Genomic DNA, 11495 nt, shown 5'->3' with positions numbered 1-11495 from the left:
GAGGAATGTTGTCTGGTGATTGTTTGGGTACAAGCAGGATTTTTTTCCTATAAAGTCTGTTACTAAGATCTGAGATAACCTTAGCTAGTCGGACAAATACATAAAGGAAAACACCTGAATTTGCTGCATCCAGTTAAAAAGATTTTTCTGTCTTTCAGACTGCTTCTGTTTAAAAGAATAAGCTTAAAATTTTGAAAGTGAAACTGTGATAGTAGGGTTGCCAGATAGCGAACTGTGGGGCACATATGTAGCCATGCACACTGACTTCCTATGAATAAGCATTACTTTCTACGTACCCATTTAAGGTGGGTATCAAGTGTCTTTACTTCTTAACAGTTTAAACATATCAGCTTTCAGTAAGTATTGAGCAGCCAATTTCTAAGCTTCCTAAAAGAAACAGTGTAGTATGTATCATAATTCTTTATTTTTGCATCTTGGGCATCTTCTACAACTTAAACATTTCCTCAAAAGCTCTGTAAGAAATGTAAAACAACATTTCAATAAGGAGGTGAAGTACACATCAGATTATTGCCTGTTAAGTATATTCAGGTGACAGAATCAACAACAAATGTGTTGGCAAATGAGAAAAATCTTTACTTGAAATCACTTTGTTGTGCTGATGCAGTACAGCCAACAGTGTTTCATGTTCTAAGAAATGTTTGTAACTTTTTTTATTATCTTCAAAATGCATACAATTTATTTCTTGGTACATTTTAAAAAATCTGTCGTTTGTCTCTCTTCAGTTATTGTTTGATGTTTATGCTATAGCAGTGAGAAACAGAATTGTGTGCTTCATGCTCTACAAAGGCACACCAGGTCTAATTTCATGCTGGAAGGGACTAACATGAATTCTACACCCCCAAGAAGCCCAGAAAATAATGTGAAGGTTTTATTTATAATTTATTTTCATTTAGATTTTGTTTGCTGATTAGAGGGATGTGGAGCAGCTAGAAAATTCAATGTCTTAAGCTTGCCTTGAGGACAGGGCATAAATTGACAAGTGTTCTTACTTTTAAAAGTACATTTTAGTTGATTGTGCTTAAAATTTGTGGAAGAACAAGTGTGGCAGGTTTTTCTGACTAAGTGAAACTCCATCACTGTCATTGCCTACATTTCTTTACTGCCTTGGTTTGACTTTCTGATTTCTTTCCATTATTACTGCAACTCAGCACCAATGGAGTTAGAGATTTTTCCTCAGAAACATTCCGAAAGTATCTTTTTTTAATGTGCCTGAAGTTGACAGAAATGAATAGATGAAGTTATGGTTTAGTTTCCTCTTAATTCTCTCTTAAAATTGACTTTGCTAAGAAAGGCAGAACAAGCAAGTGCTGGAAGCAGCTGACTCCTAACAAAACCAAACCTCCATCACATTCACATTTTCCTTGTACTTCATCTGACAGGCAGGAGATTAGCACTTACACTGTATTATTTCTACCCACCATATTCCTTTTCATTTTTGTCATTTTCTGGATGCTGTCATTTCTAGCTAATGGCCATGAAAGCCTGTGACACGAGCAGACCACTTGCTTGGTCCGTTTCCTGGGCTGTTCCATCATGGGACTCTGGTCCCCACTGAGCATTTTTCTTTGATTAACAATTTGGAAGGAAGAACTTTGATTCCCACAGGAAGGGAAGAACTGTAATAGAAGAGAAATAAAGATGTTCTTTTTCCACTTCTCCCCTTTCTTACCCACACCCCAAGACAAAATTGAATAGAGCAAACCTGGTTTGTTTTGAGCTACGTTTTCTGTAATTTCTGTTTTAAAATTTAGTGAAACTGACTTCCCAGTCATAAAATGGGCAAAATCACTACATGTCCAACCACACTCAAATTGATGTTAATAGATGGAAACAAATTATTACTGAACATTGGAGGAAGATCAGCTAATTAGTATCTATACACACAGAACACGCACACACAAATGTCAAGTAATCACTCCCAATTTCCCGCTCAAATTTCATTATAGCAAAGCAACTGTTAGTCCTTGTTTCCAGAGGCATTTTGTAGTCGTGTGTTAGTGCTCCCTTCTCTGGAAGGCAAAATATTCCTTTAATCGTTTCGGGAATGTACCACTTTGATTAGCTCATAGGGTGGTGTGTTAGCAAGGTCTACAAGTGTTCCCTCTGAGAAGAAAATCCTAAGGTACCTGTCAGCAGTAGGAATGACTCACTTGATAGGATTGCATCCTGCGTTTGAAATCTGACCCCTTGTATAAAACCAAGAGTTTGGTATTACATCATGTAATGTCCCTTGTCTCTTGCTCCCTATCTCTCCTTGTTCCAAGAGTTAGAACAAAAGAGGGTAGTGCTTGTCTCTGTGCAGGAGCATGAAAACAGATGCATTTTAGCTTCAGTAGTGCTCAGATTTGCATGGCTCACGTGCATCCCTTTGCATTCCTTTCCCTTCCATGCCACCATAGACTGACCATTACAATTGGCCTGCACAGGCTGTTGAGCACTGTAATTTGGTAGATGCTGAAGGCAGGCTGTCCCGTTCTGACATGCCATTACGGGAAAAAACAACCAACCCCAAGAAACAAAACAATAAAAAACCCAAACCAACCAACCAACAAAAAAAACCCCAAACCCAGCTCCCCACCAGAAACACTTTGGTGCTTTTCTGTTCTAAGAAAAAAGAATTGCTTATTATGTGTGGCCAGAGGGGTCAGGGTATACACCGTGCCTCTCTCTGTCAGTCTGTAGGCAGCAGAACTCGGAACCTATTCAGGAGTGTCAGGATGTGCCTGCTTTAGTTGACCAGGTTCTCTTCTGCCAGACCCAAGTCCAGCTGCTGTGGGAGCAATTCCCCACTATTCCTTCACAGGACCCTCTCTCCCATGCCCTGCTCCATAATGCAAGCTGGCCCACATGCAGCAGATGCTGTAGGTGTGTAGCACTGCTCCTGCAGCAGGTGAGACACACAAAGCTGCCAGGTAATGCTGCAGGCTGTGCTGCCCCTGCTTACCCTTTAGGTCACAGTTTTAGCTCACATGATGTTTAAAGGCTGCAGAAACAAGTGGAACCTGCTTAGCAGGGTCTGACCCCAATAAAAAGGTCTGATCAATAGAGAACTTAACCAGGACAGATCAATGTAGCCAAGTGGAACAGCTACTCACCTTCCTGCTGTCATAGTTTTCCTCTGAGATCACCCTGCCTTGTGACTGAAGCTTTCTATTTTGAAACACATGGGTACAGTTCCCTCTCCAGCCGTTTCAATCCTGGAACCACAGAGGGCTGTCTCACACATCACAAGACTCCTTAGGAAGTCTGCCTTTCTTTTCCTTAGGTCATACCACTGGTGGATCAACACTTAAAACTTATGAAAGCCTGTTTCTACCTTCCACTGTTGTGAGGACCCAGTTTTGGTAGCAGTCTTGGAATCACAGAATGATTTGAGCTGGAAAGGACCTTAAAAGATCATCTAGTTCACCCCCCTGCCATAGGCAGGGACACTTTCCACCAGACCAGGTTGCTAAAAAACTCATCCAATCTGGCCTTGAAGATTTCCAGGGATGGGGGATCCACAATTTCTTTGGACAACTTGTTTCAATGTCTCACCACCTTCAATACATATAAAAAAAAATTCTCCCTTATATCCAATGTAAATCTATCCTCTTTCAGTTAAAAACCAGTGCCCTTTGTCCTGTCACCACAGGCTCTGGTGAAAAGTCTCTGTCATCATTAGGAACAGGCTAAGTCTTGATTACTTGTGCTCTTGTCAACATTAGTTTCCAAAAAGCTTTTCCAGAAGTCAAAAAGTTATGGTTTTGGCATAATACTGTATTTATATTCTGTCCAATTCAAGAAATTATCCTGCTAAGTGCTCTTTCTTATGTTAATGGCTCTCAGGGATGCAACTTCCCTGTCCATCTTAGATGCCAGGAAGGTGTTGATTATTTTGTTGTTGTTGTTACTGTTTCTATCCTGCACAGAACAGACCCTTTCAGAAAGTTAATTTCTTCACATCCGTACCTTAGCTATCCCCAAGTCCCAGAGCATTGCTGGCATTTTTTGAGTGGGGTCTTTCTCTGGCCCTGCATGCTCTGGTGTAAGCTGCCACTGCTGGCGGTGACAGGCAGTGTGTACATGCTGACAAGCATTTGACACTTGCTGACCAGCAACTGGAGCTCACTGACATATTACAACACACCTCTCTACTTGTTTCTCTCAGCATCCCTGGAGATTACGGCAGCCACTTAGAATAGCAAGAATAAGTGGAATTGGGGAACAGAGGATGCATCTCATTTATAAGTTCCACAGCAGCCAGTGCAAGCTCCAACAGAGTGGTGACAGCAATGCCCACAATGAAAGTACAGCCTGCCATCTTCCTCTGGGTGCTTGCTCTGCAGAGTCCCTTCACTTCTGCAGAGTTAGGAACACCAAAATCCCCTAGGAAAGCTTTCCAGGATCATGTCCTCTTAAGAATAATTTTTTTTAAAGATCACTATGCCTGTAAATCAATAGCTAGACATGTATCTGCATCTTTAAACATCTACACAATCAGAAAAAAAATCCCAAACCAAACAAAACAAAATGAAAACCCCAAAACCAACCAACCAAAAAAAATCCCAACAAAACTAAACCAAAACAGCACATATTTTAGGTATGCCTGAAGAAAGCAAGAAATTATTTTAAATCCTTCACTCAGCAGCCATCACTTTCAGGCTATGGAGAGGTACACCCTGCTTAAACACAGCTATTGAGTAGCTGTTGGCGTGAAAGAACAAGTGTCCTGGAATATGCTCCTGCTGTCTCTTCAGGACTATCTTTGTCCTTCTGGGCTTTCCAGACTAGGTTTGCAGCAGACCCAAACTGGATGAACAGTAGCTACCTGCTCCTACTGGCCAGCTTTCCTGCAGACACACACCTGTGTGTGGCTGTCTAAACATATATAAACAAGAAAAAAATCTGTCTGCTTCACAGATCATCCAACAAGTTGTGTTGGAGGAAGCACATGTTTAAGGTCACCAGTGCAAGTGGTTATTCCTGAGATACCTGTCCTAAGTGACAGCATTTTCCTGTAGTAATACAGATGTGAGCTTCTCACCCCAGTATGGTCTGACCTTTACTCAGCTCTTTAAAGTGCCTAAGTATTAAATATCCACCTAAATGCCACAATGAAATTAATACATGACAATCTGAGATTTCATCTTCCTCTGTGGTTAGTTAAACAGTAAAAATCAGCAGTACTACACACAGCTCCTAACTGATGTCTTCTGCATGAGAGCAGAGTATCACTGCCATGATTCACTCACAGTTTCCTGACACACCTGGTGAGAAGACTGGCCTGGCTGAACAGAGAGCTTTGGCTGGAACCCGGAAAAAAAGGAGAGTTTATGACCTCTGGAAGAAGCGGTGGGCAACTCAAGAAGACTACAGGGATGTTCTGAGGTTATGCAGAGACAAAAGTGGAAGAAACTAGAACTTAATCTGGCTACTGCCATGACATATATTAAAAAATGTTTCTATAAATACATTAGCAACAAAAGGTTGGCTAAGAAGAATCTGCATCATTTATTGGATGGGTGCAGGGGGAAATGTAGTGACAAAGAAATCTGAGGTACTTAATGCCTTCTTTGCCTCAGTCTCTTAATAGTAAGAAGAGTTGTTCTGCAGGTACTCAGACCCCTGAGCTGGACAACAGGGAGAAGAATGTAGCCCCCATAATCCAAGGGGAAATGGTCAGTGACCTGCTGTACCATTTAGACACACACACGTCTATGGTGCTGAACGGGATCCACCCAGTTGTACTCAGGGAGCTGGTGGAAGAGCTCACTGAGCCTCTTTCTATCCTTTACCCACAGTCCTGCCTCACCACAGAAGCCCCAGGTCACTGGAGGTCAGTCAGTGTGATGATCATTTACAACAAGGGTTGGAAGGAGGATCTGGGAAACTCCAGACCTGTCAACCTGACCTCAGTGCTGGGGAAGGTCATGGAGCAGATAATCTTGAGTGCATCATATGGCATGTGCAGCACAACCATGGAATTGGGCCCAGCCAACATGGGTTTGTGAAAGAAAGGTCCTGCTTTCTTTCACAAAGAAACCAACCTGATCTCCATCTATGATAAAGCCACCTCCTTACTGGATGAGGGAAGGGCTGTGGATGTTGTCTACTTGGACTTTAGCAGAGCTTTTGACACCATTTCCCACAGCATTCTCCTAGAGAAACCAGCTGCTTATGGCTTGGACAGGTGCACTGTTCACTGGGTAAAAAACCTTTTGGATGGCCAGGTCCAGAGAATGACGGGGAATGGAGTTACATCCAGCTGGTGGCCAGTCACCAGTGGGGTTCCCCAGGGTACTGGGGCCAGTCCTGTTTAATTTCTTTTTCAGTGATCTGGACAAGGGGATCAAGTGCTCCCTCACTACTTTATAAATGACACCAAGTTGGGTAGGAGTGTTGATCAGCTTGGGAGCAGGAAGGCTCTGCAGAGGGATCTGGACAGGCTGGATCAATGGGCTGAGGCCAATTATGTGAGGCTCAACAAGGCCAAGCGCCGGGTCCTGCCCTTGGGTCACAACAACCCCAGGCAGTGCCACAGGCTGGGGCAGAGTGGAAAACTGCCCAGGGGAAAAGGACCTGGGGGTGCTGGTCAACAGCAGCTGAACATGAGCCAGCTGTGCCCAGGTGGCCAAGAAGGACAATGGCATCCTGGCCTGGATCAAAAAGAGCGTGGCCAGGATGAGTAAGGAAATGATTGTCCCCCTGTACCCAGCACTGGTGAGGCCACACCTTGAGTGCTGTGTCCAGTTCTGGGCCCCTCACAAAAAGACATTGAGGGGCTAGAGGGCAAAGGAGCTGCTGAAGGGTCTGGAGCACAGGTCTCCTGAGAAGCAACTGAGCCAGCTGGGATTGTTTAGCCTGGCAAAAAGAGGCTCAGAAAGGAGGTTGCAGGAAGGTGGGGGATGGTCTCTTCTCCCAGACAAGTGATTTGACAAGAGGAAATAGCCCCAAGTTGCACCAAGCGATTTCTAGATTGGACATTAGCAAAGATTTCTTCACTGAAAGGGTTGTCAAGCATTGGAATAGGCTGCCCGGGGAAGTGGTGGAGTCACCATCCCTGGAGTATTTACATGATGTGTAGATGTGGCACTTAGAGACATGACTTAGTGATGGGCTTGGCAGTGCTGGGTTAATGGCTGGACTCAATGACCTCGTCTTTTCCAACATAAACTATTCTGATTCTATGATTCTCTGTCACCATGAAGTTTCCTGCTTAGAAATATGTCACCGCAATCAGTATCCTGCTGTATTCTTGGTATAGCAGCAGCGTATGTAAGCATGGAGTTGGCACTGTTAACCTTTAATTAAGATTAAATAATGAAAAAGAAAGCAATTTTACATAATTGAGGGCTTTAGCCCTAACTATTTCATGAATATAGAGATAACGAAAGCCGTTCTGCTTGTTGTGATGTCAGCTTTAATGTAACCTTTCTGATCAACAAAATTAGACAGCAATTAAATAGTGATCAAATTAGTCTTTATTGGTTCATTATTTATAAGAAACTTCCTGGAAATATAAGTGTTGGATCTTTTAACCTACAGTACCACAAAACAAAGCTAACAGCAAGAAGTGACAGGCTTTATTGCATGATTATTGATGTACGCAGCAGAGGGAGATAACATTCTGACACAAGCCCTTAAAAAAGGGTACTGTAATTTTGTTTAACCAAAATTCATATTTAACAAAAAATATGTTTTTCTGCAAAAATCTTATGCTGCCACATGCATAACCCCTTGTTATTTAAGTACATCCTGTTTGGGCACTTTTAAGTTTTTCCAACGTCTCAAAATGACTTTGTATTTTTCACTTTCAGTTTTGTCAGATAATTTTTTTAAGACTACCCGCATAACTACAGCAGTTCCTGTTTCTTTATCTTCACCTATTATGAGATCCAGTGTGTCACCAAGTTTCACCTGGAAACAGAAGGAGAAGATGAGTGATTATAAACATTCCCTGGGGAAAACAAATCCCTGCAATCTTCCATTTTTTCCACTTAATATTCTTATCTCACAGGAGAGGAGGAAGGCAGCCAATACCAGACCTATTATAGATCCTCCAGCTATGAACTTCTAGGAAAGCCGTGGCAATATGCAATTACATGTCTCATGACCCTCCCTGCCAAGAGCTTCACGGTTCGTGTTATACAACCAACACCTAACTCTGTGAAAAAGGTTTCATGTATGTCTTTTTTTCCTGAAGTGTGCTTCCCACCAATCTTTTTCTATCAACACAGACGCAGACTAGCAAAATGCAAATTTCTTCCTTGTGCCTTTAAAACAGTTTAAGTGTTTCAAAGAACAGTGTGCTCAGCAACTGCCTGTGCTCCTCTCAAAGGTCACAGATGCAGTACACCTCTCATAAACCAGCCTTAACTCTATGAAATCAGGAATCAAAACTTCCCATCATACTGCCCTTTGGTGACAGCAGCCACCATCGAGATTACCCTCACACAAACAAAGGGTTGGTAGAAGTACGTGTCTGGGGACCCTCCTGCCTCTCTCCCAACTGTGGTCCTGTGTGCACTATTACAGGTTCAGCAACCTTCTCTCAGCTACCCCAGTTTCAACCCTTTTCTATCATCAAACTCTCCTTTTCTTTAATCATGTGTCTGCTCCACCAATATCTCAGATTTAATCATTCCTACTCCATCAACCTCACATACACATCACTTCCTTCAGCAGCTTAAAATGTTCTGCCCTTGCTGCCTTCTCCTGACTTTCAGCCTTAGATTTGACTCTCCAACAACACAAGTTTCCTGTCTACCTTAGGTAATAACGTTTTACCCAGGGAATCAGTCACACCATCCCCCCCAGGTGGAAGTGGTGCTAGCAATGCCATGCATTCCCCTTTGCAGAGTGATCTAGAGAGAGAAGATCATGCCTTAGCTATTTTCTTGTACTATATTAAAAAAAAATTAAATTTAAAGAAGTCTTACAGTTCTACTTTTCTTCCATAGTTTTTCTCCATTCAGCCTGAGTTCATGATTGTAGAATGCATCTTCTACTTTACTGAAGAAAAATAAGGTTTTATTGCAGTTACAGTGTGCAGCAAACCAAATGCAATTGTTGCTTTGCAGAAACACACCACCACCATTCATTGGCAAGGCACATTTCCACAACTCTAATTTGTGTGTAAAGGACACCTTCACTGAAGGTCAGAACAGACTTGAACTGGAAGTAAAGAAAAGGTCTTTCACAGATATTAAATTAAATAATAGCATATAGTTGCTCTGTGCCAGAAAAGCTGTTTCTAGAGATCTCTCTGCTGAGTATTGAAAGAATCATGTCCCCTTTCCTGCACCAGCCAGTTTAATAATTTGTAAGGGATCAAGTTATACTAATATTCTGTTTTAACAACATAGTGATATCAGACTTCTGCAGGCTGCATTAGATCAAACATTGTGATACATTTATATACTGCACATTTACCTGGTGGACCTGGTACTTGAAGCGTATACTCACCATCCCCTATTTCACCATTCATTAAACAGTGCATTATTTTACTCCCTCAATCTCAAATGAGATCTTTTTGTATTACTCAGTACAGTATTATGCATTTTCTTAATTTTAAATAAATAGTAAGTGATACAAAATGCAATCTTAGAAATACTGCAGACAGAGCAAAGCAAAATCAGGCTGTTTCAAGGGAGGTAGAGTGAAATAAACAGGAACATCCATATCTCCAAAACATGTATTCAGAGAGTCAAGAAAGCTCCACCAAAAAAAAAAAACCCCAAATACTGAGTTATTCCAGCAATAAAAGGTTATCAAAAGTCAAATTTTAGAGGCATGATATCTTTCTCACTAGCAAGTTGTTTCTTCTGTACTTACTTTCTTGCCATGTCTAAACCAGCTTTCAAGATCACATCATATCGAAGAGACTGCACTACTTTTTCAAGATCCTTGTAATCTTTTACTGCATTGGGGTCATTTTCAAATTCATCTTCCAAATTACTTTCATCTTCATCCTCTTCTTCCTCCTCCTCTTCTTGTACGCTTTGTCTGCTCCTTTTAGAGCTTTTGCTGCTTTTGTTCCGCAGAGAAAGTACTGATATATACTCTGGAGAGAGTCTTAGTGCACTGAGCTTGACTGGGGAAAAACTGAAACATCTTCTGTAGTTTACTGTGCTTGCTTGACAGCTACAGACTATGGTTCTCCTCCAAGCGGGATACAGTTCATTTGAGGGAAATTTCTCCCACAGTCCGAACCAGACATTTAGTTTTCTGAAAGTGGTGATGGGGAGTCTGAAGCCAGTCATAGCATACCCTAAAATAAAACAAACATTCATATGTAAAAATAAGCAACTGCTTTGACAGACTGAAAGGATTTCCCCACATATGGCATAACAGTTACTACAAAAAGATGATTATCCAGTTCCCCATACAGCAATGCATCACCTGAAAGCAGGTATCCCTTTCTCATACACTGGCCACCACGACAAAGAGCTAAGACACCAGATGAGAAACAAACACAGAAAAGCCCAGCGGAATACTCTGTTCGTAATTCCTTCTCTGGTGTTCAATATTAACTGTTCAAACACATTTGTGGCACTTTCCTCCCCACATCTGAAATACAATTCACAAAATACACAGAAACGACGCTATCTGTGTCATAAAAAGCACGGGGAGATCTATATTTATCATGAGTCATTGTCAATACAAGCAAGTCGCTGAACTCTGCAAGCAAGCAAATCCAGAAAAGCCGAAAGCTGCTTAACTTCAGTTTCTGCTTGGACCACAACACTCCTGCGTGGCAAAACGCTGCGCAACTTCCCCCCGTTTCTCCAAACGGGAACTGGCACCGTGGTACTGCTCGGCAGAAGTAAGAGGGCTCTATGTACCGCAACAGGAGTGACACCAGGAGTGACCCGGCAACAGCAGGCTCATGTGCCAGCTCCCCGCTGCTGCTGCTCCTCTCTCCAACCTGGGACAAGTAGGTGGAAACACCCCCAAACACCCCAGATGTCTTTCAACGCTCTCAGAAACTGATTTACAGTGCCTACGAGCTGGGTGCTGCGCTGGCTTTTACTGTGATCTTACATCCATGGAAACACGTGTTTCCTTATGAGATTAGAGTTCGGTTTCCCCGCAGCCGTGACCTCTGCCGAAATCTGCAACGAGGCGGTATTTGTGGTTGAGAAAAAAGCCCTGATCAATGAGGGCAATAACTCGGCAAATAAAAATAACCACACCTCCCCTGGCCTTTTTCTTGTCTCTAAATATGTGAACTTAAAATACATGACATATAGTTTGAATTGTAGGATAGTACAGTGCTCGCAGAAGACACAGGCCTCTCCTCAGTTCGGGGGCAGATTCTAATAGTTATTTGGACGTGCAGTTAGTTATTATTGCTTCTTTTTAGCGCTCGACCTTAGTTTGTTCCGCGCTGGCCAGCGGGTACAAACGGGCCCGGAGGGCCATGAGCCCGCCCCGCACACGAAGAGCGCCCTCTCCGCCTCGTTGGAACCCTCGGGCGGGCAGAGCCTCGC

General features: G+C 42.5%; 1 protein-coding gene across 2 annotated transcripts; it reads right to left on the bottom strand.

Moving 5' to 3' along the window:
- Nucleotides 1–7461: 7461 nt before the first annotated feature.
- CUNH6orf203 (chromosome unknown C6orf203 homolog) lies at nucleotides 7462–11283 on the bottom strand. Of its 2 annotated transcripts, none has more exons than XM_017739654.1 (4): nucleotides 11047–11283; nucleotides 9838–10273; nucleotides 8943–9015; nucleotides 7462–7920 (listed from the first exon to the last, which is right to left on the bottom strand). In XM_017739654.1, the coding sequence occupies exons 2-4, from the start codon at nucleotides 10263–10265 to the stop codon at nucleotides 7744–7746; spliced, it is 678 nt and encodes a 225-aa protein (XP_017595143.1). In that variant the 5' UTR covers nucleotides 10266–10273; nucleotides 11047–11283; the 3' UTR covers nucleotides 7462–7743. The 2 variants fall into 2 exon arrangements, with proteins under 2 accessions (XP_017595143.1, XP_008635974.1); XM_008637752.2 differs by lacking the exon at nucleotides 11047–11283 and adding an exon at nucleotides 10724–11020.
- Between the last annotated feature and the right edge of the window lie 212 nt (nucleotides 11284–11495).

This window comes from Corvus brachyrhynchos, unplaced genomic scaffold (genome assembly GCF_000691975.1).
Source record: "Corvus brachyrhynchos isolate BGI_N302 unplaced genomic scaffold, ASM69197v1 scaffold14, whole genome shotgun sequence".
Lineage (NCBI taxonomy): Eukaryota > Metazoa > Chordata > Aves > Passeriformes > Corvidae > Corvus > Corvus brachyrhynchos.
The sequence above is the reverse complement of the archived record's forward strand: the minus strand, read 5'-3'. Positions and strand labels throughout refer to the sequence as shown.

What these genes read in the sequence shown, in the direction of transcription:
- CUNH6orf203 (XM_017739654.1), bottom strand. Translation starts at nt 10,265, where the DNA reads ATGACTGGCTTCAGACTCCCCATCACCACTTTCAGAAAACTAAATGTC. An exon ending in GGTTTAGACATGGCAAGAAA is followed by an intron (nt 9,016 to 9,837) that starts GTAAGTACAGAA and finishes ATTTTTCTTCAG; the next exon opens with TAAAGTAGAAGATGCATTCT. An exon ending in TATGGAAGAAAAGTAGAACT is followed by an intron (nt 7,921 to 8,942) that starts GTAAGACTTCTT and finishes TTCTGTTTCCAG; the next exon opens with GTGAAACTTGGTGACACACT.